Raw genomic sequence first — 26,881 nt, forward strand, 5'->3', positions numbered from 1 at the left:
CTTTAGGAAATATATTGTTTGCCTCATTGTGAAACTTTGACTACTCTTTTACCTGACTAGTTCCTCTATTGCAAAATAATTATTATTTTTTTCTATTCATAAAGAGTGATGGAACATGATACTAAAATTCTGGAATAAAAGTGAGACAAAAAGGAATCACGTATCTATCTGACTAAGGTATATTAAGTAGAAATGAAGACCTTCCAGAAAAAGTAGTAAGGTTCTAAGAGCATATGCTTAAGTTAAAAAAAAAATTGATTGGCTTTTTCATTTCTGATAATAGTATGTTTCAAAATATATATATATTCATCTTTTAAAAGATGCAAGAATCATTTAGTGAAATATATTTTGGAGGAAATTACTTCATCTTCAGTTCACAGATTCATGATTGTACCTCTCTAAAATTCTGATTTTAATCATTTTGTAGTTTGCAGAAGGAAAGATGTTTCTTCTTTTAGCACAAAATTAGTTTAAACTGCTTTTCACTAGAGGAAAAACATGCCACTTAAAGTCACCCAACTGAAGAAAATGAAGTCCAAACTCCCAAGAAATGTTTACTTAGTTTTTAACACCTACTATGCTTTGAATCCTGTCATGGTACTGTTTTATGCATTGTTGATTTTTAGAAGTTAAGAAAAAAAAGGAAAAAGAAACACCCCGCTCAATTCAGTAACTTATTTTAAGGGAATTTTACTTAACAATGAGAGTATTTGGAGATGTGGAGTAGTAAAGAGAGTATCATGCTTAAGTCAGAGTTCCTTATCGGTTACTACAGCCCCAAGGAGCCGCAGGTACTGATATTGCAGCATTTGAATAATGTTCCCATTTTATCTATTTTGTAGTATCCCTTTTAAGCACCCACGGAGCTCGCTAGCTTCTCCCTCGCCCAGAAAACCATAGCAACCTCAGTCCGCACTTCTCCAACTCAGGATAGAGTTCAAGTTCTCCTCAAGCCCTCTTGCCCTCAGATGCATGGCAAACACAGACCACAGACTAGGTGTCTTAAGTCTTCTCTGTCCTAGAAAAAAGGCGGGGGAGGGGACACACACACACACACACACACACACACACACACACACACACAATCTTGCGTCGTTTAATTGGGAGGGAGAAGGGAAAGTAACATCCGAAAAGGTAAAAGCACTTTTAGAGTTCTTTTGATTGTTCATGAGAGCATCTCCGAGTGTTTTGGGACCATCGAATTGGCGGCCTCGCACTGGCGCCCATCTGCCCCCCACCCCCTCCAAAGGTAGGTCTTTATCTTTATCACGTTATTCCTAAAGCTTTAGGATTTTTCCTCCGTTTCCAGCCCGCACGTTCACACATGGGGGTGGGGGAGGAGGAGGGGGGAGAGGCGGGGCGGGAAGGTAGCCGGGTCCCTGCACCTCGCAGCTCTCATTTGCAGCGCTCGGACTCGGGCGAAGTTCTCGCGCAGCCGGGTGGCCGCGGCTGGGGCCGGTCCCGGCGGGCGGCGGCGGCGGGTGCTGGGAGCCGGGCGGGGCGGCGGCGGCGGCGGCGGCGGGGCGGGGGCGCGCGCTGTCTCTTTAAGGGAGCTCGGTCTGGGGTGGCGCTTTCCTCCGCGAAGGCTCCTTTGATATTAATAGTGTTGGTGTCTTGAAACTGACGTAATGCGCGGAGACTGAGGTCCTGACAAGCGATAACATTTCTGATAAAGACCCGATCTCACTGCAATCTCAAGCGTCCTCTTTTTTTGGTGCTGCTCGTTTCTCCAGTCCCCGCGTCCTCTCGATCGCTCTCTCGCCTTCCTATTTTTTTTTTTTTAAACAAAAAACAACACCCCCTCCCCTCTCCCACCCGGCACCGGGCACATCCTTGCTCTATTTCCTTTCTCTTTCTCTTGCTCTTTTTTTTTTTATATAAAGGGGGGGAGGGAAGGAAAAGGGGGGGAGGCAGGAAAGACCTTTTTCTCCCCCCCCGCCCCCCAATAATCCAAGATCAACTCTGCAAACAACAGAAGACGGTTCATGGCTCTGGCCGCCGCGCCACCATCTTTCGGGCTGCCGAGGGTGTTCTTGACGATTAATCAACAGGTAAGGAGGGGAGGCCCGGGCGGGCCGCGGGGCCAGGGGCCGAAGGGGGCGCGGGCGCCCCTCGGCCGGGCCCGGGGCGCCGCGCCGCGAGTGCTGCGCCCGCGCGTGTGTGCGCAAAATGTGGGCGATCGCGAGCGGGGAGCCCTGGGAATTAAAAGTGACTTTCTTTGGGAAAAAAAAAAAAAAAAAAGCAGAGGGAGAGTGTGCAGAAAGCCAAGCGCAGGCTTCTCGGGTTTCACATGCGTTTTCTTTCTTCTTTTTTTGCGCGTGTGATTTCTTTCTTTCTTCTCTTCTGCTCTCTTTTCCCCCCTTCCTCTCCTCCTTTTGGTGGGTCTAAGGCATCTGAGCCTTAGAAACAAGCGACTTCAAACTGCAGTAGCCCCTGGAGTCAGGAGGGTCAAGTTCAGCCGCCGGGGAGGAGGAAAAACAAATCCCCATTTGCCAAAAAAAGAAGTTTCAGGCCGGTGCCCCCTCCCCCTCGCAGCCCCACTCCCCCTCGCTGTCTCTTTCTGGCTGATTTTAATTCTCTCCTACCGGGCGCAGCGGAGGAGCTGGTGGTGGTTGGACCCGAGGGGCCGCCGCCGCCGCTGCTGCAAGTTTTCTGGGGCTCCTGACAAGCGGGGAGCAGACTAGGCACCAGCATGCAGAGTAGTAAGTTGGGCGAACTTGGGAAGGTCGGGAGGGTCTCAGAGAGGGGCCTTCGTGTGGTCCCCAAGGTGGGAAAAACAGCACCGGACTGGCGTTGCCTTTGAAGAGTTTGCAAAGCCTGGCTTCAAACTTTTTTCCCTTAAAGGCCCAGCTGGGCTGGAGAAGGAGGGTTGTCGCATCCCCTGGTGCACCCGCCTGTGCGCGGCTCAGGGCAGCTTGGCCGAGGGGTCTGTGCCCTGTCCGTGCCATGTGGCAGGGCCTTGCAGCCCCGGCGCTTCCGTAGGAGCTGAGGAAGGGGCAGACTTCCTCTGCGGTGCGGATGATGCGCCATGCGCGGGTCAGCAGACACTGGCCGGTGATTAAATGCCTGACAGCGGTGGGACATCCAGGCGGACCGGCGCTTTGCCGTCTGTCTAGTTCCTGTTTGGGTTCTAGAGAAACGCATCTTTGAAAGGCCAAGGCAAACACCGCTGTCCCCTCAAATAACTCCAGGATTACAGGACCCCATGCATAATTTGAGGGTGAGGCAGAGGTGGGAGTTGTTTGAAGTGCAAAGCTGTTTTTGTGGCTGGGAAAGCTTTTTTCTTAGTACCTGTGTGAGATGGTGGTGTTTCCCCATTTCCCCCTGGGAAGTCAGTAAGTGTTTTATGGCCCTAAGACTCTAAAACCATTTAAGTTAGAGGGCCAGAAGGACTGGTGGGTTTCAGAGGGAATCGTGGAGTTATTAAATTTTAGGTCTTGCTTTACTTCCTCATATCTTTTTAGGCCTCAGAATTGATAACTATGAAAGTTTTTGAGTAAGAGCGATGGATCTTAATGATGAACCAAAATTATGATAGAATATTCATCCTTATCCTATTTTGGAAAATCACGGCTAGACTTTTAAGTGAGGTAAGTGAAGTGAGAATCTTAGCGGAGAAGTTAAATCTCAGAGAAGTTAGGCCGATTCATTGAACTTTTGTAGATTCATTAAACTTTGTAAACTCACCAGGTGAACAGCAAAGGGTCTGAGAGGGGTACTAAATACAAAGAGAAAACACAGACAGGGCTTGAGACAAAATTACAAAGAAGTGATAACTCTAGGCCTGGTCGTTGGCTAAACATTTGATTGCTCAAAGTAAAAATAAAATAGGAAACTTCCAGCCAGTCTTCAAAGCCCTCCAGCTCTTAAGTTAAAACCTATGGATCTTGCTGGCATCATGTTTCTTTCCTGCTGGTTTTAGGAAAAGTTGATCATTTAGAAAAGGCTGCCAGAGTTAAAAATGCAAGGGGCAGCAGCAAAGGGAAGTAATGCGCGCAGCCAGTTCTTGACGTGGACAAAATGAGAATGAAAGTTTCTGAACTCACTGTTGTGAAGTTTCTTACATGCTGCTCATTTGCTTTGAACACTTTCTCAGATAGTCCACCGGTTAATGTAAAAAAACCAACTAGTTCTAAAATGGTGTGGCCTTTTTTTCCTTTCCTCAAGTATGCCAGGGTTGTGAATAAATACAGGGTTTGTATGGGAAGATGAAGCATTTCCTGTAAGTTGTGATGCTGACAGGACAGTCTGGAAATGACAGCAACATTTTGAGGATTTTTTTTTTTTTTTTTTTTTTACCTTTAAGTGAAAGTTTATTAATGACGTGTTTAATCTTAAATCAAACATATCGTTCTTGGAGCTGGTCTCTCCTCAGATTTTTTAAACTTTCTTTTAGAGTTTTACCCTGGGATGAAACAGCTGTAGCTTCAGTTAAATATACAGGGCCACTAATATGCTAAAGCCTGATGATTATTTCTGGATATTAATAATGTGAAAATAAAACTCCTCAAGGAGAAGTAGAGTTTAAAGCCAACATTACGACTTGATTTCTCTAAATGTGAGGCATTCCGAAGCTTCATTAATACTCTGTTGGCAAACTATTATTTCCCATTGGTGAGCTGATGTGTGCGGCTTCCCGATATATCTGTTGTATGTTAGCATGTATATGTGTAGAATACTTTCCCACACATAATAACTAAGTCTGACACTCTTCAAATAAATGGTGGAATATAACAAGTTCCTTACAAAAAAGTTTGTCACTCCTTTGAATTCTAGACTCTGTTAAGAGTCTGCTGCTATTTAGATGTTGTCCTTTGTCTATTAGAGGTAACATTAAAAGTAAGAAGTGTCCTATTAGCTGTGAAGTCTGAGTTGATTTTAGAGCTCAGCATTTTGACGATTAACATTTTAAATGATTTTATAAAATTTTTGCTTAAAACCAGTTAGAATCTATACTAGTATGCTAATCATAAGTGAGTTCCACATGCGTCTACCATATTTTCAGTATTCTTTTTACTTTTCTTTTAAGTCACATATTACTTCTGAGTTTACTCTGATTTCCATAGTGTAGGTCTCTCTGATACACATAAGGAAATCTTCATTCACCAGGAAAACCTTCAAAACAGGGAAATGAATGCAGCTGTGAAAAGGCAGCTTTTAACATCCTACTATTTCAGTGATGTTTCTATTATATTATTGTTATTATTTGATGTGTGTGTGTGTGGGGAGAGAGAAATATCACAATTTGCATTTAATGATCTGCATATTTCTATTAAGAATGCCAAAAGGTGTTATATTTTAGTAAACTCCTGTCTTCCCTTCTTTGTTGATGTAAATAGACATTATTGAAAGTTTGAAAAGAACTTGTAGCAAATTGTTTTTGAGCTAGAACTTTATTTTGAATTGGAAATTAGCACAAATATTGATAACAGGCCTTTAAATATTTTCCATAATACAGATATGTAAAAATTACTTTTTTTAAAAAAAGTAGATATCCTTTTTATAGCAAACAATAATGAAGCAACAAATTAGACTTTAAGGAAGTTAAGGGCAGGTATTTATCATTGATTTAAAGGGAAAATTATTATTTTTAAAATAAGTGATGCACTTAAAATAAAATGACTGGTGCACATTAAAACATATTCTTATTAAGATATTCTCTGGTGTGTAAAATGAAGCCATTCATTCAACAGACTGACAACTTTCCATTTGGTATTTGCCTTTGCTTAATTTAGTTTCCGCAGGACAGCTAGTGTGGTAGTTTGCATCTGTTTTTGGCAGGCATAGAAAACTATAAACTCAGACAGTTCTGTCCCAAATATTGCAGCTCACAAGTGACAATCAATTTGATAAAAACAGGCAAGTTTTATGGACTTGCTTTCTGTTGTTCATCTTGGGCCAAGCTTTCAGGTAACAGAGATTTCTTTCTCTCCCCCTTTTGCTGGTTATAACTGCTAATATCATTGATAACTAATTCTGAGACTTGTTTACTCATTCTCTTCCTTATTTTTTTATTTATTGGAATTTGGGGAAATTAATGACAGCATATCTAGACTTGGTTTTACTTTATCTGTATGATAACTACATTCATATTTTGATATCATCATGAAGAAAGAAGTGAATTCTTTGTTACTATAATAGTCATGATTTATGGAATTGTGGGGTTCCCCCTAAGATAAAATATGAAGAAACTCTTATAGCCTTTGCCAAGTAGAAATTTAATCTAATTCTCTAAGGGTACTTGTAATTCTCATGTATGGAGCAGACTAACACACTGCAGTTATTTACATTGAAAAAAATTGAGCAGAGTTTTTATAATTATCAAACTTATTTATCTCCTAAAAGCTTTAACTATTGGATTAAACATATGTTAAATTCCAAGTGTTATTTTATCCTACTGTTCAGTAGCAAACAGTGCTGCAAAGGGAATAACCACTTTTAAAAATTTATCCTGGAGTATAAGTGGGTCTTAAACCATTTGTTTATTTGTGTAGGATATTTGATTAATTATATAGGGCCCTTATAATGTCTTTAATGTTGCTATTATGGTTACCTTTAGGGTTGTCATATCACCCCGTGGTTCTCAGTTCCCTGGAAACTGAGTTTGTTGGTCTTTGGTTTGGTTTTGTGATGGTTATACTAATGTTAACTTGATTTAGGTTAGAAAGAGAGCTTAAGACTTAAGGAAACCTCCGCACGGAACTTGCAGAAGGAGCTATGGATGAAAATTATTTGAATTGTTAAGAGTTAGATAAAGAAGCCTGACTGGTCACTGCAGCTATAATGGCTATTACAGTAGCAATGTCTACTTTTTGTCATCGCACTTTTTACCCCCCAAGAGCACAAATCCAAATAGCAAAAAAAAAAAAAAAAAAAAGATGAAATTATATGTGTATCAAATATGAAGCATCATTGCAAATCATTTTCTGATTCAGAGCTACGATTGAAATATAAATGACATCCAAACATGTCAAAGAAGACATTAAGGCTGCACTTTCTGTTCCTAAGTATGTCTCATTAAAAATAAGAAAGAAAACTTTTAATTTTTAAAAATTTTCTAGCTCTTTAAAAACCTACAGTAAATACTTTACAAGTGGCTAGACACCTTCCCTGGTGGTTTAGTTTATACAAGCAGGAAACTTTCTCTCCTACTCTTTCTCTCTCTCTTTCTTGTTTTCTTTAAACCAACTGACGTAATGCCAAACTTTGCTTTAAAAGAACAGACAGAAGTAATTGGTAGCTTTTAACTTTTAATAATGTTCTGGATTGGTTTTAGTGGCCAAAATGCCATTTAAAAAAAAAAAAAAAGTTCAAGTAAGAACGGGCTTGTGGCCTGAGGAAGAAAGGCTCTGTTGATGTAGTTATTTTTATTCTTGTTTTTCAATCTGTTATTAAAAATCTTTCCTGCTGAACACTGCTGGATTTCTCCAATTGCTCTCTGTGATGGCTGGTGCATTTCAGGTTACCGTAACTTAAACAGTTGTTGGGTTTTTGGGGAGGGTGGGTATTTGTGTTGCGTTATTTCTTTCTTATTTGGAAAAGAACATTTGTTTTTGTTTCAATTGAAATGAATTAATTAAGATTATCAATGGCGACAGGTCAGTGAATATGTTTATATAAAGAATGCTACACCTGTTAGCAACAGCCTGAAATGTGGAAGTTTAATTGTAACATTAATCATTTTTATGTGCAGAGGAAGGAAAATAGATGAAACTTTCCAAAAATATATTTTTAGATGGAAAGCGTTAATTTTAAGGGTCAGTTTGTCTCTACTGGCGGTTCTTTTTTTTCTCGCAATTTTAGATGATTTTTTTAACCCTATTTATTACACAGTGATTTTAGTTTCCGTCCTGTTTTTTGTTCTTTTTTTTGTTTTTTTTGAATAGTCACTTTCTCTCTTCCTGATCTTACACAGGCAAACAGAACCCTTTCCAGTTAAGAGACATCTTGGTAATATTGATTGACATCAGGGCAACTTCAGAAGCTGGCAAGTAGGGAAATCTTTCAGGAGGGCAAAAAGATTTGTGCCAGTTTTTCCTTCCTTGGGGAAAGACACTCTACCCAGAAATGGGGCCCTCTGTCCATTTGATGGGTTAGAACTGAGGACTATCTGATGTGAACATGGTTTAAATCTTTTGGTGACTTTTCTGGGATTTTATTCGCTTTTAATCCCAATTTTCTTCTGAGAGGGTTTTTTTTGTTTTTGTTTTTAAACAGTGCATTTTAGAAATAATACATACTGAGAAATAGGTATCACACAGATACCTTAAAATGCCTTTTAAGGCATTTATAATTATCATATAAAAAGCATTTTGCATATTTAGAGAAGTGGAAGTGTTCTCTGTGCAGAAAGTTGACAGTTTTGATTTACCTTATGCATTTCTCAGTTTTTCTTGTGACAGCTATAGACTTGACTTCAAATCAGAGGCATTCTTTCTTTCCTAATTACTTCTTTCCTTAAGGATTTGTCAGGAAAAACTTGAGAAACTTAAGCTATAAGTTGCTCGCATCAGCATAGCGAGAGTGTCTTTGAGTAAGTCTTGATGTGTTTTACTTTTTACAAAGTTTTCAAGCATGATTTTCAAGTTACGGGTTTCTCTGTTAATACATTTTCATTTAGTGAATGTTGGTTTATTCTAAATTGAGGGAACAGTAATAAAGTTTAGCAAGAAGAAAAAAATAGCAGAGGGAGATGTTTAGAGCTGCAATCCTTTAATATCAGCAGTTTATTTACTCTTCACTGGTGGGGAGGGGTTGGAGAGGCTTTGTGGAAGATGATACAAAAAAAAAAATCCATCAATTGCGCATATGATCCCCTCCCCTAAGGTTTACTTAAACAATATGTTTCAGTTTTGCCTCAAACTATTCTGCACCACTCCTGCTCCAAGAATCCACCACTATCTTGGTTCCTGAGCGATTAAGGATGACACTTTATGTTATATAATGAACTGCAGTATTGTTTGAACAAAGGTAACATATTTTGATATGTGTAATTTTGGGGTAGTTAGTAGTTGGATACCTATAATATAAGAGGAAATCTAGCAGTGTACATGATTGCAAATGCTTGAAGTATCCAGGATAGCTATCCTATGTTTAAATTATTTTTGCTCTGTGTGCATGCTGTTGTAGGTGTGTTTTATGTATGTATTGTATGTGGACTGATAGTACATAGATGCACGTTTGTGGTGGACTCTAATATGCTAAACCATTAACTTTACGCTTTAAACATGAATCTTTTAAGGAGCTACGTGAGCTACTTTATAAAGTCTCGGACTTTAAAATGAGTATGGTGTTTAAACATAATGAAGCTATCATCAGAATACTAATATCCATTCTGAATTTACTAAGAAATTTAAGAAATGACAAAAAGAACTCTAAATCAAACTGCCACCTTTCAGTGTATTTTAAGAAATGCTTCTGAAGATAATTTTTTCTTGAGTCCCATTTCTGTTGAGAAGAGCAGTTAAGTGACGGTGCTGTTTCTGAATAGCACTTTATGGGACAGCACTTTATACTTTACAATTCTATCATTTCAAAACGTTATGTAGAAATAATATGGGACATGTAAACTCCGTACTATGACCATAGCGTTTTTCCCTAGGGTGATGGATTCTGTGCGTCACCCAAATGTGATGCTGTTTGCCAGGCTTGTAATACTGGTTTTGAGGGTTGCTGTATGTCCTACTTCATCAAGCAACACAATACAAAAACTTTGGTATCTAGGTAATTGACACAGTCAAAATAGGTTCTGGAAAGTGTTCCAAATACTTTTAAGTAAGTCAGAAATTAACTTAAATATTCAATTTATTTAACACTTGAATAAACAAATGACTCATTGTCAGCTCTTTAAGCCTTCTATAGTAAATAGTGTTAGAAGGAAATATACAATTGTCCATAGTTTATTTATTTTTTTCTTTTATTTGAAGAGAGCATGGTTCTTTTATTATTTGCATTTATAATTGCTTTATCTGTTAATTACTTTGTACTGATGGTAGTGAGTAGTATAGTATTATAAAGAATAATAAGCATATTCATAGTATCTAATGTATGTGTCCCAAGCCTTAAAAATGCGTTAATACTATATTATTAAATTGAGTATTATAACAACCAAGAATGAACCCAGTGTAGGCTGATCTACACACCACAATTGCTATTTAGACATTAAATATATTTTAGCTGTAGAAAAAAGAGATAGAAAAGATTTTGCCTCAGAGGTTTCTTGTAGAATCTGGATAGAATTTATGAAGCATACACATCAACAAACATTTATAATAGAACATGTGCTTCTTGATTAGATTCTACAATATGGCTTTCAGTGAATTCTTGTGAATCACTATTTCAATTTCTCCTTATAGAAACATGTATTACATCTGAGATCAGATACCTCTATAGTGTAAATACATACGGCAGAAGTTAGTTTGTGGAATCTAAATTTCTATTACCCGATACACTTCATGTGCATAGGGATCAAGCATTACTGATCTAGTTTTAACTTTATTTTTCTCTGAGCTGTACACAAGTGCAGCATATGAAATTGTGACTTCATATTAACTTAGTGCGTAGATGTACGTGCACATATCTATAGCATCGCTCATATAGAATGTTTCTGCATTACAGGGACTGAATGGAATTTTAACATATTACATATTTTTTTGAAATGACTTTAGTCTTTTCAAATATATACATATGAATTACTTAACACATCACATCACCTATTTGAGGGTTAATTAATTATAATTTTGGTTCTGAAATGAGGGCAGGATTGGCAAAATAAATTAAAAACCAACTTCTACATATGACTTCTCTGTGATGTCATTATCCACACATCATCTTTAGCTCTTGAAAGATGTAGAAATAAATACATCAGCCTGTTTTTACTGAATATTATTAAGTAGTTCCGAACATATAAAAGCTTCTAAAAGAGACTTGGCATTTGTTTCTGCTTTACTTTTTGACACCATTAAACATTTTTGAAAGAGATTCTGTAGCTCACTTTAATTTTTAAAGGTACCATTCAACTGATGGAAGTTAAGATTGGTCATATGTATATATTGATTTTAATCAAGGCCCACGTTATTACATTTTCTCAATTATTAGCCTAATTGTTGAGTGATCAATAATTCTTTATCAATTATTTCTAGATATACCTTTGAGATCTTTTAAAATCATGTGTTTCCTGTATTTGGATCCTGAATTTTTATGTTAATAAATCAATTTAAATTATAAATTGAAAAACACAAATGGTTATGTTTAATTCTGTCTTTAGGTTATTATTGGAAGTTATTCTTTTTAAAGATTATTGCAAATTTTGCCCCTCAGTTATGCAAACTTAGGTAAGTTTTAGAAAATAACTTAGGTAGAAGTGGCTAGTGTAAGCAATTATTCTCCCTAGTCATGAATAACATAGGACATTAATTTCCTTAATTTATAAGCAAATAGTAAGAGATATTTCTCCTTTACATTTGGAACAAATTTGCATTACATTCATTGGATGTAAGATATGGTAAATTACTATAAGAAAGTCATTGTCATCTAAATCTCAATTACAATAAAGTTTATTTTACTCTATCCCATCACTGTTTATTCTACTTTTAAATGTCCTGTTCTTAAGCCAATTTATATTCTTGAAAGAATGCCCTAATTACTTTTTACCTTTTCTTTGTACTCTGACAGGTTTTAAGTAGGAAAGCTGCCGCTCATAAGATTTTAGGTCAGTAGTAAAAATCATAATGTACACATTTTCTGTGTAAATATATGTACATGATCTTGCATGTTCACGTTGTCAGATATTTAACTCTTTAGTGTTTCACTTATGTACACACCTGTCATGTACTTTACACTCCCAGAATAGTTCAATGCATCATTGTTAACCTTTAATTATGAATACATGCTCATCTCACTACCTGAATAAATCCATGTATCGTAGGTAATAATAAAAATTAAAAAAAATAAGACCAATGATGATTAGAAATGGAAAATAGGTTCGATATGAGTATAAACAGGTTTTCCTCTTTTTGTTTTTCCCATTTTCAGTTCCTATTTAAAAAGAGAGATAGCTGAAGAAAGGGGGACTTCAATATTGTTCAGTCCATTAAAATGTAAGGAACTGTTGCTACATATATATATATATGGCTTTATTTATTTATATATTTTTGACATAGAAAACTTTTGACCTCTTTGCCTGTGGTACTTGAGAATTTTAGATAAACCCCATTGGAGTCACACTGATCAGTTCCGGCTTTGCGTGACAAAAAGCATTCTCTGGCTTCAACTATGCTACTGTGCTGTTTTCCTTCAGGAGTAGAAGTCCTGTAAGTTAATTTGGCATTTGAAAGCCCAACTAGAATTTTTCCTTTTTGAAAATCCTCTGGATGGTTTTCAGAGTAAGCAGAGATCACGGGCAGCGTGATGTCGTTCATTGCAGGATGCTAAGGAAAATTATGCTGAGACCAAGCATGCTTCCTCTGGATTATTCTGCCATGCTTTATTAACAGTTTTTTCTGTTTTTTTGTTTGTTTGTTTGTTTTTCTTTTTTGTTTTGTTTTTTCTTTTTTGGGATCTAATATTTCAGTTTATGGAGAAATAAGAATTTTTCCTTTTAGTGGAAAAATGTGACAGCTGTAGGATTTTTATCTACATTTCTTTATAATATTTATATTATAAATATTATAATATAATATTTATATTTTTATGGGGGTGATATAAGAAGAGGAAGAAGCTTATATATTGTAAAACAGTAATTTGGTTTTATTGTTTGCTGTCGAGCATGCCTTTGCCATTCCATTTGTATGAGGAAATGCAGTGAATGAAATTAAAAAAAGTTGTGGTATAATTTTGAAACAATTGTAAGCACCGACTGTGACATATTTCTGGCAAAAAGATTTAAGATAGTTTTAGTTATTCAGTGCTTCCACCAAACTCTGTAGTCCAAGTTACAAATATGTATTTGACCAGTTGATCACAGATAATGCTTGAAACGAATGTATCTTGATTCGGGAAAGAGAGTACTTACATTATTCTCCCAGTTAGTATACTTCAGATTTGCAAAAAATAGAATGCTAGCTATCATGTTATCATCCCTTTGAGGGCTTTAGTAAAGAATTCTACCTGTTTATGGTAGCTTATCTGCAATAACATCAAGCATAGGCAGCTTAACATATTTGTACATTGATTCCATGACATTCAATAAATCATTGTGTTTCCATGAAGATTTAGGGAGTAATGTACACTAGAATAGTAGCCATCCACTAAGGATGAGGTTTGGAATTAGCAACTGGTTTTTGGAGCTACGGCATAAATATAATAATAGGTAGAAATATTCAGAGCATTCACCTTTTATAAAAGTTAGTTCTGTCTTTCACGTCTAGGAAAATATAGCAGTGAATGTTTGCTTTTTGTATGTTTTGTCTCCAAGCAGAGGAAACTGACAGTTTTATGTTTTAAGTGCCGAAAGTTGTTCTTGGCTAAGCAGTCCCTGAGTTAATCACTGGGATGTTAACTTGAATTTTTGTCTTTAAAAAGTTTTCGAATTTTAAAACGAAATATCCTTCCATTATTTCCAAATTGACATCCTGCGTTCTGGATTGGTTTTTAGAGAAATGTTTTCCAAATTCTCTTGGATTGCTTGAAGTCCATTGATTTTGAAATGTTAAGTTTTGTTTTTTTAAGCTTTTCTGAAAGGACAAGAAATACTTCATCTTTTTAGCGTTTTATTATAGAATCCTTGCTATTTCTGATAAGATGAAAATTAATTTTGCATTAACTTTGTATTTTTTACTTTTGTGTTATTTCTTCAGAAACTCATTTTGAAATATCAAATTGGGAGATAAGTTATTTCAGCTCCTCTTCCACACCTTTCTGTGATAAGATGTTTTGGTCATTTTTAGGATTCATTATGGAGAAATGCTTTCTTATGTTATTTGCACAGTTTTATTTTTACTCCAAAAAAGAGTAGTGTTTGAAAATCATCTTTTTATTCTTTGAGGTTAATTGCAAAACTTATGAATGGTGTAAAATAACATGACATTTAGTTGTTTGTCATTTGTGACTTGGGCAATTTGTCTCTAAAAATTTGATTGACAGAAAAAGAAAAATATTTTAACCATCTTTGAAATCAGTTTAAGGTAGTCCTGTGGAATTTTCCAAAAGTAATAAGAAAATATAAAATACTGGCAATGCACAAGGTTAAAATTAAACTTGTATATATAGCGGAGATTTTAACCTGATATATTTTAGTGTAAAAATATTTTAGCATAAAGAAAATTTTCTCTGGTTTCATCTGTATTTTATTTTATTTTTTGCAAACTGCTTTACTTAAATGATGGGCATCCTTAAATTATAGTTATGTGTAAAACAAATAAGGCTGCTATTAGAATCAATAGCCCTGCACATTCATCGTAAAGACTATTTAAAAATATTTTCGTTTGAAATAAATGCATCTGGCCCTAAAGAAATAGATACCAAACTGCAAACTAAGTATCCCTAACACATCACCCACGCTAGTCACTGAAAGTGGAATTAACTCTGAGAGAGCGCATTATTTCCACTGCTGGTGGTGTGTATTTAATAGTGTTTTGTTGTCTCCACTGGTAGAAATGTGGACATTTCAACCAACCATGTCTGTGTTTGGTTCTGGTGATGTCAGGCGAACATTTTGCCAAAACTTTGGTCCAGGGTAATCAAAACTGTGTTGTGCAATTAAGCTAATGTGATGATTTCAAATCATATTTAATGTGCTATTTCAAAGGATAATTTTTTTTTTAATTTACCTATTTGGAATCTAATGGAAGAGCCACGGCAGTGTTTCTAGATTTTATCCTAAGCCTCTACGTATAGATAACGAATTAAGAAAAGAATCCCACAAGTCGTTTCTTCTTTTTCTAATGTAGGAGAACCTGGGGTTTATTTGTGTAAATACCATTGTAGAAATAATTGGTTAACTTTATTTTGACAAAAGATGATTATATAAAAATATGAGAAAACTTTCTGAGCCCTACAGTATGTGCACTTCATTTCATTAGGTTATAGCAATAAAACCATGTACGAAACAGAAGAATAAAAATTGAATCTAAGGTCAGATGGAGAGTGAACTGTGTAGTCTGTGAGGGAATTTTCTTAGTTTTATGCTTCTGCTCTAAAGCCTGGCCCGATCTGCTTTGTTGATGGGCACATATTTCATCGTTTGTGCGTGAATGTATAGTGTTCTGCTTCCCACATACATGAAGAAATGTAGATCTAGACTTGAGAGTTTTTTAACTGTTTTTGTTGTTGTTGTTGACAAATAGACCCTAGCCAGTCAAACACTTTTCTCAATGGCTGAACTTGACTTGAATGGTCAGTCTAAAATATGCTGGTTGAGTTTAGTTTTCTTTCTTAGTCTTTCTTTAATTTGGGTGTTATTCAGAGTGATCATAGAACCATACTTTATCTTAAGCCATAGAAGGGACATGAGCTACTCTCTTCATTCTAGCAGAATATCTTATTTTATAAAGGAGACAACTGAAGAGTAAGTCAATTCCCCATGATCACACAGCTACTTAGATAAAAGGACTGAACTTGCACCCGTGTCTGGTCACCATCCTCATTTATACATAAAACACTAGACAGTTTTGACGTTTGTTAGGAAAATCTGTCTAATATTTGAGATACATTAATCTTTGTTTTTCCTTTTAGAGAAAGGCATGAGAATAGAATTAGAATATCATTTGTTACTATGCAGTGGGGAATTGATCATATATGTATCCGTTGGTATGTTCACATTATTTCTCTAGCAATACCTTACGAAGAGTGGGGAATCAAATGTTTCGTTTAAACATTATCAAGGAAGGTTAAAAAGTTACTGGAGAAAATCTAGGCTTAATGTTTTCTTTCAAACACTTAAGCGATAGAAGCTTCTTTGGATTCACTTACATAAAATCCAGTTGGTCCTGAAGAATTGGTTATAAAATAGTTAAAGATAAGAAGTGAGTTTGCATTATTATTCTCCCTTTAGCTCAAAATACCTCCCACATTTATCTATTTTGAGACCAATTTGTTTTTTAAATGGTCCATTTGAATTAAGGATTTTTCCTCTCCCAAGAAACTGGACTTTTCTTCGTTCATAACAGCCATAAGCCCCTTGGCAGGTTGAAAATTGTCGACAGCATCTGTGAGATTAGGCCTGAAATGTGCAATTAGTTATTAAAACATGGTTGAGAAATTATGTGTGGCATTGTATATAAACTCCTCAGCATTTATAAAAACAAATTAACAAAAGAACAATAAAAGAATCTCATTTATTTTAAATGCTTTTCTTATTAATCCTATCTCTTGAATGATAAATTTCAGCTTAATGTAGTGAAAATGAAGTATTTTAATGGAGTATTTAAAATATAAATTTAATGCCTTTATTTTTCTTTTAGAATTTTTTTAACATTCCATTTTTATCCATGATCCTGCTATATAAGATGGATGCAGTTAACATTTCTTTATTGGTGATAGTTAAGCTAATTTTAATCGTTTAAAATTCTCTCTTCTTTAGACACCTGAGGTATTTTACTTAAATTTCTTTCTCTCTCACTGTCTCTCTCTCTCTCTCTTTCTTTCTCTTTTTTAATCTTTCACTGATAACAGTTATATTGTATAATCTAAAGGGTTAATGCAACTCCGTCTCCCATCATTGAAATTTACGATTTACAACCCTGGATGCCACTGTCATTTCCTTTTCTGTTTTAAAGAATTGCTGTGAAGTCCATGCAGAATGATGCTGGATCCAAGACATCTCCAAACTCTTTCAAGTCAACTCCAGAAGTGACTTTGGAAAGCGCAAGGAGGTGTGTCAGGCCCTGGAAATGGGCTGGTTTTGTCCAGGGTCTGCAGATGAACCCATTTCATGTTGAGTTGCAAGGTGCCTTTTATGTGTCTGTGTTTTCCTCTGTATTTTAGCCAGAGGGCAGGCTTGTTTTTAATTTGGTTGTTTTTGTTTCATTAATGTGTCTTTCAGGTGAAAACCCTTTATAAATGGCTGTGAATAGTTATTGCTTTAAAATGAAACAGTTGGCTTCTGGAAAATAATCATATTCAGTAAGTCAGAAATAATCAGTTAACTCAGAGAATAATGGAATGATTTTTAACATTAAAAAACAATTTTTCTAACATGGGTGAAGGAAGCATTTTAACTATTATGCTGGTCATCCCACATAAAATCTCTTTCTTGGTGTAGTGAGCATACTAGACAGAGGAAGGCTGAAAACTTCCATTATCATTATATAACTATCTAGGATTTTTTCCCATTTCTTCCTCTGGCTTTTATCTCTTTATATAGTTGATTTTTTTTTTTCACCCCTACTGAATTATGTTTAACATCCAATATATACTGGATAGAATCATAGGAAACGTTATAAATGCCCAATTCACCCTAGTTTTTATTAAAGTTATTTTAGAATTTATTTTTCTAAATAAATTTACGTGATTTTCCCCTCAATATACAAACCATGTCTTTTTCTTCTACTACTTTAGGAGATTGGAACCTTACCGCGTACTCTTGGCATTCAAAATAAGTTTAAAGTGGCTCGTACACTGGGCTTTGTTGATCAGAATGTACTTTTTTGTTGACTTTAAAAACAGGTCAAATCCAGAAAAGGGTTCAAATAAGATGAGTTTTTGTATTTCTTTTTTTTTTCCTTTCCACTTATTAAGGGATTTGCTTTTCTGATAAATCAGTATACATTTAATTTTCTTCTACTCCCCCTTAATCACAACTAAGCTAATATATTCACAAACTTTTGGTAAACCTCTCCTCAAACATTCTTTTTTATTTTTTATATTCTGTTTTATGCTTGTTCTCTTGGCACATATTTGTGAGCAAAGACTATCCTGGACGTTTTATAGAAGGTAGTTAAATGGCACTTATCTTCTGCCCATTTGGATTATAATCCAATTTGAGTTATTTATGGAGTGTTCTTGGAATCTAGGAAAAATCCAGTTGCAATTCTGTCACTAATATATGGCTACTGAAGCGGAGAGATGGGTTATACTTTAAATACTGGACTGATTTTAGGTAACAATTGACAAATATTGAACATAGTGCCTTTCACAGTTTAGAAAAATCCAAGGTAAAACAAAACAAAAGGCTACTTTTTATTTATTTCCAGATGGATTTTATCTTCTACTTGGCATGGTACAAAGTCAAAATGTTGGTCTTTGAGATTTATTAATTAGAGTGTTTTTAAGCCAGATATGGAATCCATTCTTTTTTTTTTTTTTTTCCAGATAAAAGACAAACCTACTGAGATATAAAAAAATAACCCCAGAGTGAGAAAAATATTGAAAGCCCGAATCTGGGTTTATTTTCATGTATATCTCCATTTCTCAGCTAAGTGAAATCTGCCAAGGCCCCTCCGTTTGTTGTCACTGCTGTATTAAGGACAGCAGTGACTTCATGGCGGCCAAGCCCAATGGTCTTTCTGTCTGACTTCACCTTTTAAATGTATTGAATGCTGCCAGCCATTCTCTTGCGTATCTCTCCTGGCTTGGCTTCTGGGGCACTGCATCCTGCCATACTTGTTCTACTCTGTCATTGACTTTCCTCGTCATCTCTATGCAACTCCGTCTCCCATCATTGAAATTTATGATTTACAACTTTTCCTTGAGGATTATATGCTTTCAGCTTTTGATCTGAATGAAGTGACTCCAAGCACATTCACCTCTGGACTTCACTTGGCTTGTGAGTTCCAATGTCAGTGGTCTTTAAATGCCGTAGGTATTTGTTAAAAAAAACCTGTTTATCATCATTAGCTTGGCATTCAGTACCCTAATCTTTGCTCCCAGTTTACCAATTCCATCTGTACCATACCACATGCTTTATCGTCAAAGTAGTACTTAGTCCCAGGACATTTCCAAACCAACTATTGCTCACGTTCTTCCCTCTAAGAAATGCCTTTCACCCAACCTTAACTGTAGGAATTCTACCTATTCCACAGATGTTGACTTTCATATTTCTTCTTCCTAACGCTTTCCCATTTTCACTCATTTATATTTAAACTTCCCTGCCCTGTGCTCCTATTTATTTGTGGCTTTAACAGAATCCACTTGGCATTGCAAGTCGGAGGGGAGTAAGAACATCCTCAGCTTATTTTTGTTCTCTTTACATAGCCTTGGATACAGTGGTTTCTCAAAAGTATTGCATTAAATTGGCACATGGAAGAAGAATGCTTTGGCCAGAAGAGCATAAGCTTTTTAGGTGTTGAGAAAATTGTGAAATTGGATAGTTAGGTTTCAGAGAGGAAAAGGGTTATCTGTTACCTAATCAATAAACATTTTTTTTTGAAGTTTGCCCTAATGTATTGTTCCTAAAGTCTGATACTGCTGGTTACAATATGCTGTATTTTACAATGTGCTTTCAAGTTCTGTCTTTTATTGATTGATGTTTTTGAACCAAGTATGACAGTGTGAGTGAAACTAAGCCCAAGAGAGACCCAAATACATTTGTGAACTATAGAAAAATTAAATCTCAGACCACCTTGTCCTGCTTTACTGATATTGCATCTGAGGTCCTATGAAGTAATCAAAGATGCAAAATGATAAATGATGTGCCCTTAAAACATGAAGGATGATAATGTTAGGCTCCATGGTCATGAGTAAGAAATGTGTAGTTTTAACTTCCGAGTGTTGAATATTTGTCAGCCCAAATGTTGTGCCTGTGATTTGAGGATAGTCGCTTACATATTGGCTTCATGATGAAAGTTACCTGTAAGCAGTCCAATGCTTGGATACTAAGGGAACAAGGATAATTTAGACCTTCAAAAGGTCTAACAAGGATATTGATAAATAGGGTTTGTCAGGAGCTGAGTGGAACCATAAAGTAATGCTGCTTGGGGATGCCCAGGATTATGGCAGTGAAAAGATATTTAACCCCCCTTTGCTCTATTTAATATCCATACGTCTGTTAGAGATGGCCAATAAAGGGATTACTGAATGATAACTGCTGAGACATTTCTCATGTTGAAACACGAACGCCTGAGACTTCTTTGAATGTTTAGTTTTTACTAATTACTTTTAATTTCATCTTAAAAGCCAAGGAACAATTTTGAAGTTTATTTTTTTTTTTTAGATTATAACCTTGGCCTTCTGTCTGTAGTTTTTGTTTGTTCGTTTGTTTGTTTTTTTAAACTAAGAAACTTTCCTTAATCTGAGAATTGGGAAGTCCCTTTATTTAATATATGAATCTGTTAAGCACTTAAATAATATTTTAAAGAGCTCTGGAAAATTATTGTTGTGCATTCCCAAATCTATATGGACATGGAACCATGAAGAAGAAATCAAAGGAGAGGAGGATCTGTTTAATGAATTTCTTTACTTCTAGGATAGTTCATTATTTATAGGACTCACATTTATCTGTTTCTTCCTTAATAATGAAACATTCCAAAGCTTTCTGGAAACTTGAGCTAATTGTACTTTTTAAACATATACTTTTCCGATGTCATCTGTCTTTATCAGCACCTTTAAAAATCATTTGAAGGAGATTGTTAGATTTTTAAAAGTACTATCGGCCAGAATTTTGCAAACTATTTAATTGATAATAGAAACAGTTTCATTAAAGAGTACAGACTAGTTAATAAGTGGGGGTTTTTAAATCCTCAGTACTTTTCCACAACTGAAGGGGTGCATACTTTTGGTTGGAAGTGAGTAAGTGAAATTTAGTACCGTGGTTCTGGTAGACTTGGTAGCTTAGAAATCTCTTTATTGCAGTTTCATAATTCCTGACATGACTCTCCAGCTCTCATGTCTGCTAAGTGCAGAAATAGAGGAAGGAAATGTATGTTTTGGCTCCATCAAAATGTTCCTTATCAGCCTGTATGTAGGAGTGGACGCTGTTGAAGACGCCTCTATTTGCCAGCTGGACAGCATGTGTACTGGGCTAGTTTCCTGTCTGCTAAAGCTGTGTGGTGCCCTTTAATGATGGAAAGGAGCACATTATTAAATGTGTTGGTTGTCGTGTTTTCACTTGTGAAAATCAGAGAGCAGAGGGCATGCAAACTTTGCCCAAAGGCTGGACACAGTTTGCGTAGAAATGAGTGATATGTAGCAACAACTGACTTGGTGGAACTAGCTAGCACTGATCACTAAATAAAAGTGAGAGCAACCAGAAGCCATGGGTGAACTACGGTGACAGGGGAAGACTGCTCGCTTCCCGAGAGGTTAAGACTAACCACTAGGGGCCACGGCCTTCCAATGATGATAATAGCTCCTATTTTTTTTTATTTTTTTTTTAATAGTCTGCTAAGTGTGTTGTCTCCACTTGAGATAGGAACTGCTGTCATCCTCATTTCTCAGGGAAGTTTAATAAATTGCCTCTGCTACATAGGTAGCAATAGCAGAATCAGGATTTGAACCCAGGCAGTCTGGCTGGAGAGGTAAGGCTTGGTAAGCCATTTTACTTTATTTCTCATCAGGTGTGAGCATGGTTTCAAGTTGCTGTATATACCAGGGGTTTCAAAGACTAGGTGACTTTCATAGTAGCCCTGTTCCGGACTGCGTTCTTCTTAAGCCCTAATCTACCTTTGTTCATTGTCAGAGAGATAAAACCATCACCTTTATATGTAAAGCAATTTAAAATCTGGCTTTAGTAATAATTCACAGTCAACTTGTCTTCTTTCCATAGGGGTAGCTGCAATCTCCTAGTAAGAAAATCATATCAGTCTAAGTAACTGCCTCTTCTTGGCTCCATTACAGTAAAAAGGCTGTGATCAGCAAACTCTTGTGAAGGGGAAGTTGCTGAATGACATGAAGATGTGGTACTGTCCCCTTAATCCTGAGGACTTTGTGTTTCTTACATTATTTGCCCTGCTGGGTAACTACTTCTGTTCCAAACGGGGTCTTGACAGTGTAGCATTCTGACTTGGCTTCTGTGTATTACAAAAAACATAAAAAGAAAAGGTTGGTATGGGTCAGACATAAAAACCAACCAACCAACCAAAACAACCTTTTGTCATCTACGTATTAGCCTTTTTGTCTCTGTTGGAGTAATTAAAAAAAAAAAGTAATTTATATTTTACAAATAAGCTATAAAGATCCAGCATGTCTTGGTGCTTAGTATAGTCACAGAACTAAAAGCCAAGGATAAAATTGCTTTTCTTTTTCTTTTATTTTCAAGGAGAAATTAAAAAATCCGAACCGCAGATGAGTAACAAATAGTATTCCATTTCCTTTTAGCTGCTTCTCAAGAAGCTGCAGTCAGAGTGAGTTGGTTGTGTCTTGGAAGAAGGCTGCTTGCTGTCTGGGGCCCTGCCTTTGAAGCTGCAGGCGACAGAAGCCTTGTGTATTTCGCATGAACCCCGGGGCCTGCGGCAGCCACCACGCGTGCTCCACACCCGGGCTGTGGGCGTGTTGTCGCAGGAAGTCCTGCGGAAGCAGTTGTGTTCACTGGCTCCCCCTCGTCCCTCGCTCATTCTGGCGGGTGCGCGCCCGGCTCCCAGCCCGGCTCGCCTCCTCCCAGCCTCTCTGCCTGCGCCCAGCCCAGCCTGCCGGGTCAGCACCACCTAGGCAGCTTGCTGCTTGACTTTTTCTCAGCCTGCATCTCCTGCGTCCCTGCCCTTCTCCCCACTTCCCAACTTGGTTTCCTGTCTCCTCCATCAACTCTCCTTCCTCTTGTCTTCTTGTTTCCTCTTTCTACTGCTCTTCTTTGATAGGGTGCTCAAATTTCATTTCCCCCTGCCGATCCCAAGATGGCTTTATCAACACTCCTCTTTAAATCGTGTTACTCACCTGTGATCCTTGTGTGCTGCTAGAAGAGACAGTCGCCAGTGGAGATATCTAAAGTTCTAGTTTTTTATTACAGTAATTAAAAGAGTATTATTAGCCTCCATGCAGAGGTTTCAAGGAGGTGCTTAAACCAGTATTTCTGATATTTTGAAGTATATTTACTTACATATTCTTGAGTAGATGGAAGGATTGTGTCTCCAGCATTCTCAACCAGAAAGCTATGAATAAAATAAACAAAGTTTAACATGCATTAAAGCAGAATTTATGTTATAATTTATTAGTCCTTATAAGTACAGGAAGCCTTTTTTGAGTGGCTGAGGCTTGTTGTATTTTTGGTGTTCTGGGAATTGAGGCCTTTATGTTTCTCTTACATTACGAATTTTGAGACAGTTGCTCTGCATGGATCCCTATTAAGTTTTATCCCTCTCTACATTATAGAGCTTATTTTTAAATTAATTCTTTATAAGGCCATGCTTTTTTTACCCTCTGTATTTCTTTTTCTGGAAGTTCATAGTATTTAGGCCATATCATCATACATTAGGATTTTTACTAGAGCTACTCTTAAATTAATTCATTACTACAAGAAATATTTAGCAAGTATTAAACTTTATTGAGTCATAGGATTTCCGTCTAATCGCTTTATTTTTGCCTTGAGATTCCAGTACGCCTGTCCTAAAGAAAATAGTTGAAATATATATACCTGGATGCAAGGGGGCCATTTTAAGTTGTAGATGACGGTTTATACAGAGGGTGCCTAAAAAATGTATACACATTTTTAAGAAAGGAAAAAAAAAACTATTAAAATTGTAATACTCAATATATACCGCTAACAAAAGATGAATACAAGTCATGTGTATACATTTTTTTGGCACCCCTGGTATATTGATGTCTTAGTTAATTTTAAAATTCAAAAAATAAAAGAGGGAAATTTAGATTCTTTTTAACTTGTAACAGATTAACTTCTAGTATTGCCTTCTATAGGGAGAATATTTGTTAAGTTGATTTCATAAGACTGGAGATGTTTCATATGAAGTTAGGTAATACAGTTAATTTTTTTGAAGTAATATGTTGAAAAAATAATTTTATGGTAAAATATCAGTAATACTAAACCAATAATTAATAAGGACTGTTCTGTCCTCAGACTTCTTAACTAATTAACTACCCTATGAAAACAAAGGTACTCCAGTCACAACACCAGGAACACTGGTTCTAATACACAAATAATAAAGACTGAATTCATTGTACATTTTTCTTAGAGCAGTCATTCCTGGAGTTTTGGGGGGTGCTTATTATTACTTCAGTGGTATTTTTTGTTGTTGTTGTTTTGCATTTTTCAATTATTTGCGCCTTTGGCCCCTTTCCAAGCTTATTTGTTCTCCAGATATGGACAGTACAAACTAAAAGAAAGAAGTTTCAGCCATCCCATTGCCCTCTGGGAATGTGATTGTGTGAAACAGGCTTGTGTCCAGCTGTGTTTGGAAGATCAATAGGTCATAGCTATGTTTTCCTATCTGTGGTGTGGCCTTGTTGGAATAAAATCAGTATTAGAGTAAGTCCTACTTCCTCTAGTTTAGTCTCCCCAGCCATAGGCTGTGATTAATACTAGCTGGGGATAGGTTAGGGGGGATAGTAAATTTAAATCATGTATGTAAAACAGGTTTGGTAAATGCCAAAGGGCTGTGAGAATATTTATTGTTATAAGATTCTTATAATCATTGTTCTGTTTTAAACCTTTTAAGTTTTCCTATATTATTAACGATGGGAGTGCTCATTTAGACTGTTCAATGGTGCTTCTAAGGCCTTCTTTTATCTTTTAATTTAAAACATTATATTTAGGATACATACAGAGTGGAATTTTGCTGTCTGCTATTGTAGGGAAGAATGGCATCAATTATCCCAAAAAGAATAGCTGGGATGTTCCCTTGGAAGACTGTATGTCTTAATTCATTAGTTCTTATGTTTGGATTTTTGTTGTATAAGCTTTGGTGTTCAAGGCCACTCTGAATTGTAAAAGTTTTTGAAAGAAATGTTTTTTTGTTTTTTTTCCCCATGTTGTTTGTCTGGGCCTTATTCTTTGGGTCATTAATGACTCATGCTATCATTTTTATTTTAAATTGTGTATGTATTAGTACTTAATTTTAGTATGTGACTTTTTTTAAATACATGACTTTTTGAAAGCCAGAGATTTCCTGTCATAGCTTACTTTTTATATTAATATCTTGACATTTCTTCCTCTTCTCCCAAATGAGTCTTACAAAATTCCCCTTCAGAATTAATCACTGTCTTATTTGTCAATAGGTTGTGGTAACTTTGTCAGAATACATCAGACCTGTTCCTGAGGAGTAGTATCTCACAGATAATATTTAGTTATTCTCTCTGGGCATTTCAGAATTTATCTTTTTTTTTTCATAGATGGGATATGTGCCACATGATCATAAGCACTTTGTGAATAAAAATGATTTGTTAGTGCTGAGGTCACCCAGTTTTTCCGCAGGAGAATAATAAATAGTCATGTGATTTCATAGCCTCTGTAGCTTGTACTGTATGGTACAGTGATTTTGAGGCATCATTTTGCAACCACATGTCCTAAATTTTCAAGTTTGTGTGTGTGTGTGTGTGTGTGTGTGCGTGCTCTTTTTTCCTTTTTGAAAAGTAAGCATGTTTTTAACATCAGAAATAAAAATATTACTCATTTATAAAATACGTCTGTTAAAGAAATAGCAGACAAAATTTAATGAAGCTTTTTTTTAAGGTTAGAAGCTCAAAGCATGTCATTCATATTTTCTAGAGGAAATTACAGTGAACCGTTGGAACTGTTTTTTATTTGATAGACAAAAGATCCTTCTTGAGAGCACTAATACTAAATTTTTGTTGGTAAATTCTGCTATCGAATTATACTTGGAATAAAAAATTCACAAGCCCCGTAACTAGGGACTTGCAGTGTACTGATGAGATGACTAGAATTTCTCTTTTTGTTGTGTAAGTATTCAAATAATGGAGGAAGTTTTAGAAATCACTCCAGAATTTTCAAAATGAGACTTTCGGAAGGTCTGAATGATAATGATTCTCTGAAAACTTCATCATTTAGACACAGTTCCTTATTTTGTGTTGTGCAATAAATGAGTCAGTAGGTTTATATCTATATTGGTATTCGTGTTTATATTTATGGTTATATATGTATATCTTATTTGGTAATAAGTATTGTGTACTTCAAAACATACTCATATTCATCAGACATTAGACATTCAGAAAAGTGAAAATCTTTTTCATCTTCACATCACAGTTGTGTTTCAATACAGATCTTCAGTAACTGGAAGCCATTATATATTCAGGTAATTTGATAACCCATTTTGGACTGCGTTTGTTAAGCTCATTGCAATTCCATGTGCCTGTAATGAAAGGCATGTGAAGGTATGGACTGAAAGAATGAACTGTGGTTGGTCCCTGCAGAGACCTGCTGCCCCATTTGGGCAATCTTTAACCTGGAATCCACTAGTGTATTTGCTAAAACAGAGTTTTCTAAAATTTAAATGATGTCATGTTTGAAAGCGATGCCAAGAAACAATGTGGCAGTCTCTAAATTTTGTGAAGCTAAAATCCCTGGTTACAAGAAGGAGTACATGTCACAGATGAGTAGTTAGTAATGACTTCAGTTTAGCAGGAAAAGAGCAATTCCCATATGCTGATTCTTGTCTCATAACAAAGAACGTTATAGAAAGATTGCACAGTATTTAAGAAGCTGTGAGTTAATGTGACAGTGGATCTAGTTCCAGGAGGATCGTTTTACCATATTTCTTCAAAAATATTTTAAGTTCTACAGAAAACTTGCTGCAAATGAATCCAGACTGTTCCCCTACTGCACCCAACCCCCCAAGTTAAGCAGTAATATTGAGTTTAGTTAAACAATTAAATTGCTTGGGACTGCCTGAGCCTATGTACCTGGATATAAAATAAATCAGTCTCTTTGTTAGGCTCTGAACCTCTGAGACTTACTTCCTTTTAAATAAGGGCAAATGGGCATAAACGAGAGTTACCCCTTGAGCCTTAAGTATCCAAGACTTAGTTTTCAGTACATCAGCCCACCTCTCACTCACTAAGAGACACTCCAATTTTAACACAGACTACATCCTTCAACACTTAT

General features: G+C 36.2%; 1 protein-coding gene across 7 annotated transcripts in view; it reads left to right on the forward strand.

Moving 5' to 3' along the window:
* The first annotated feature begins 1,571 nt into the window (after positions 1-1,571).
* The window catches only part of TRPS1 (transcriptional repressor GATA binding 1), a 238,476-nt gene continuing 213,166 nt past the window's right edge, over positions 1,572-26,881 (forward strand). For 2 of the 7 annotated variants that reach the window (XM_019747366.2, XM_019747369.2), the window contains exon 1: positions 1,572-2,051. Coding sequence is in view for 1 of the 7 variants with exons in the window: in XM_019747368.2 (XP_019602927.2) it covers positions 2,693-2,702 (10 nt within the window). In the remaining 6 variants the exon portion in view is untranslated. Of the gene's footprint in view, positions 2,052-2,311; positions 2,703-3,464; positions 3,591-26,881 lie in introns of those variants that run through there. The other 5 variants (XM_074316276.1, XM_074316275.1, XM_074316278.1 and 2 more) reach the window with 5 other exon arrangements.

This window comes from Rhinolophus sinicus, linkage group LG12 (assembly GCF_036562045.2).
Source record: "Rhinolophus sinicus isolate RSC01 linkage group LG12, ASM3656204v1, whole genome shotgun sequence".
NCBI classification, from domain to species: domain Eukaryota; kingdom Metazoa; phylum Chordata; class Mammalia; order Chiroptera; family Rhinolophidae; genus Rhinolophus; species Rhinolophus sinicus.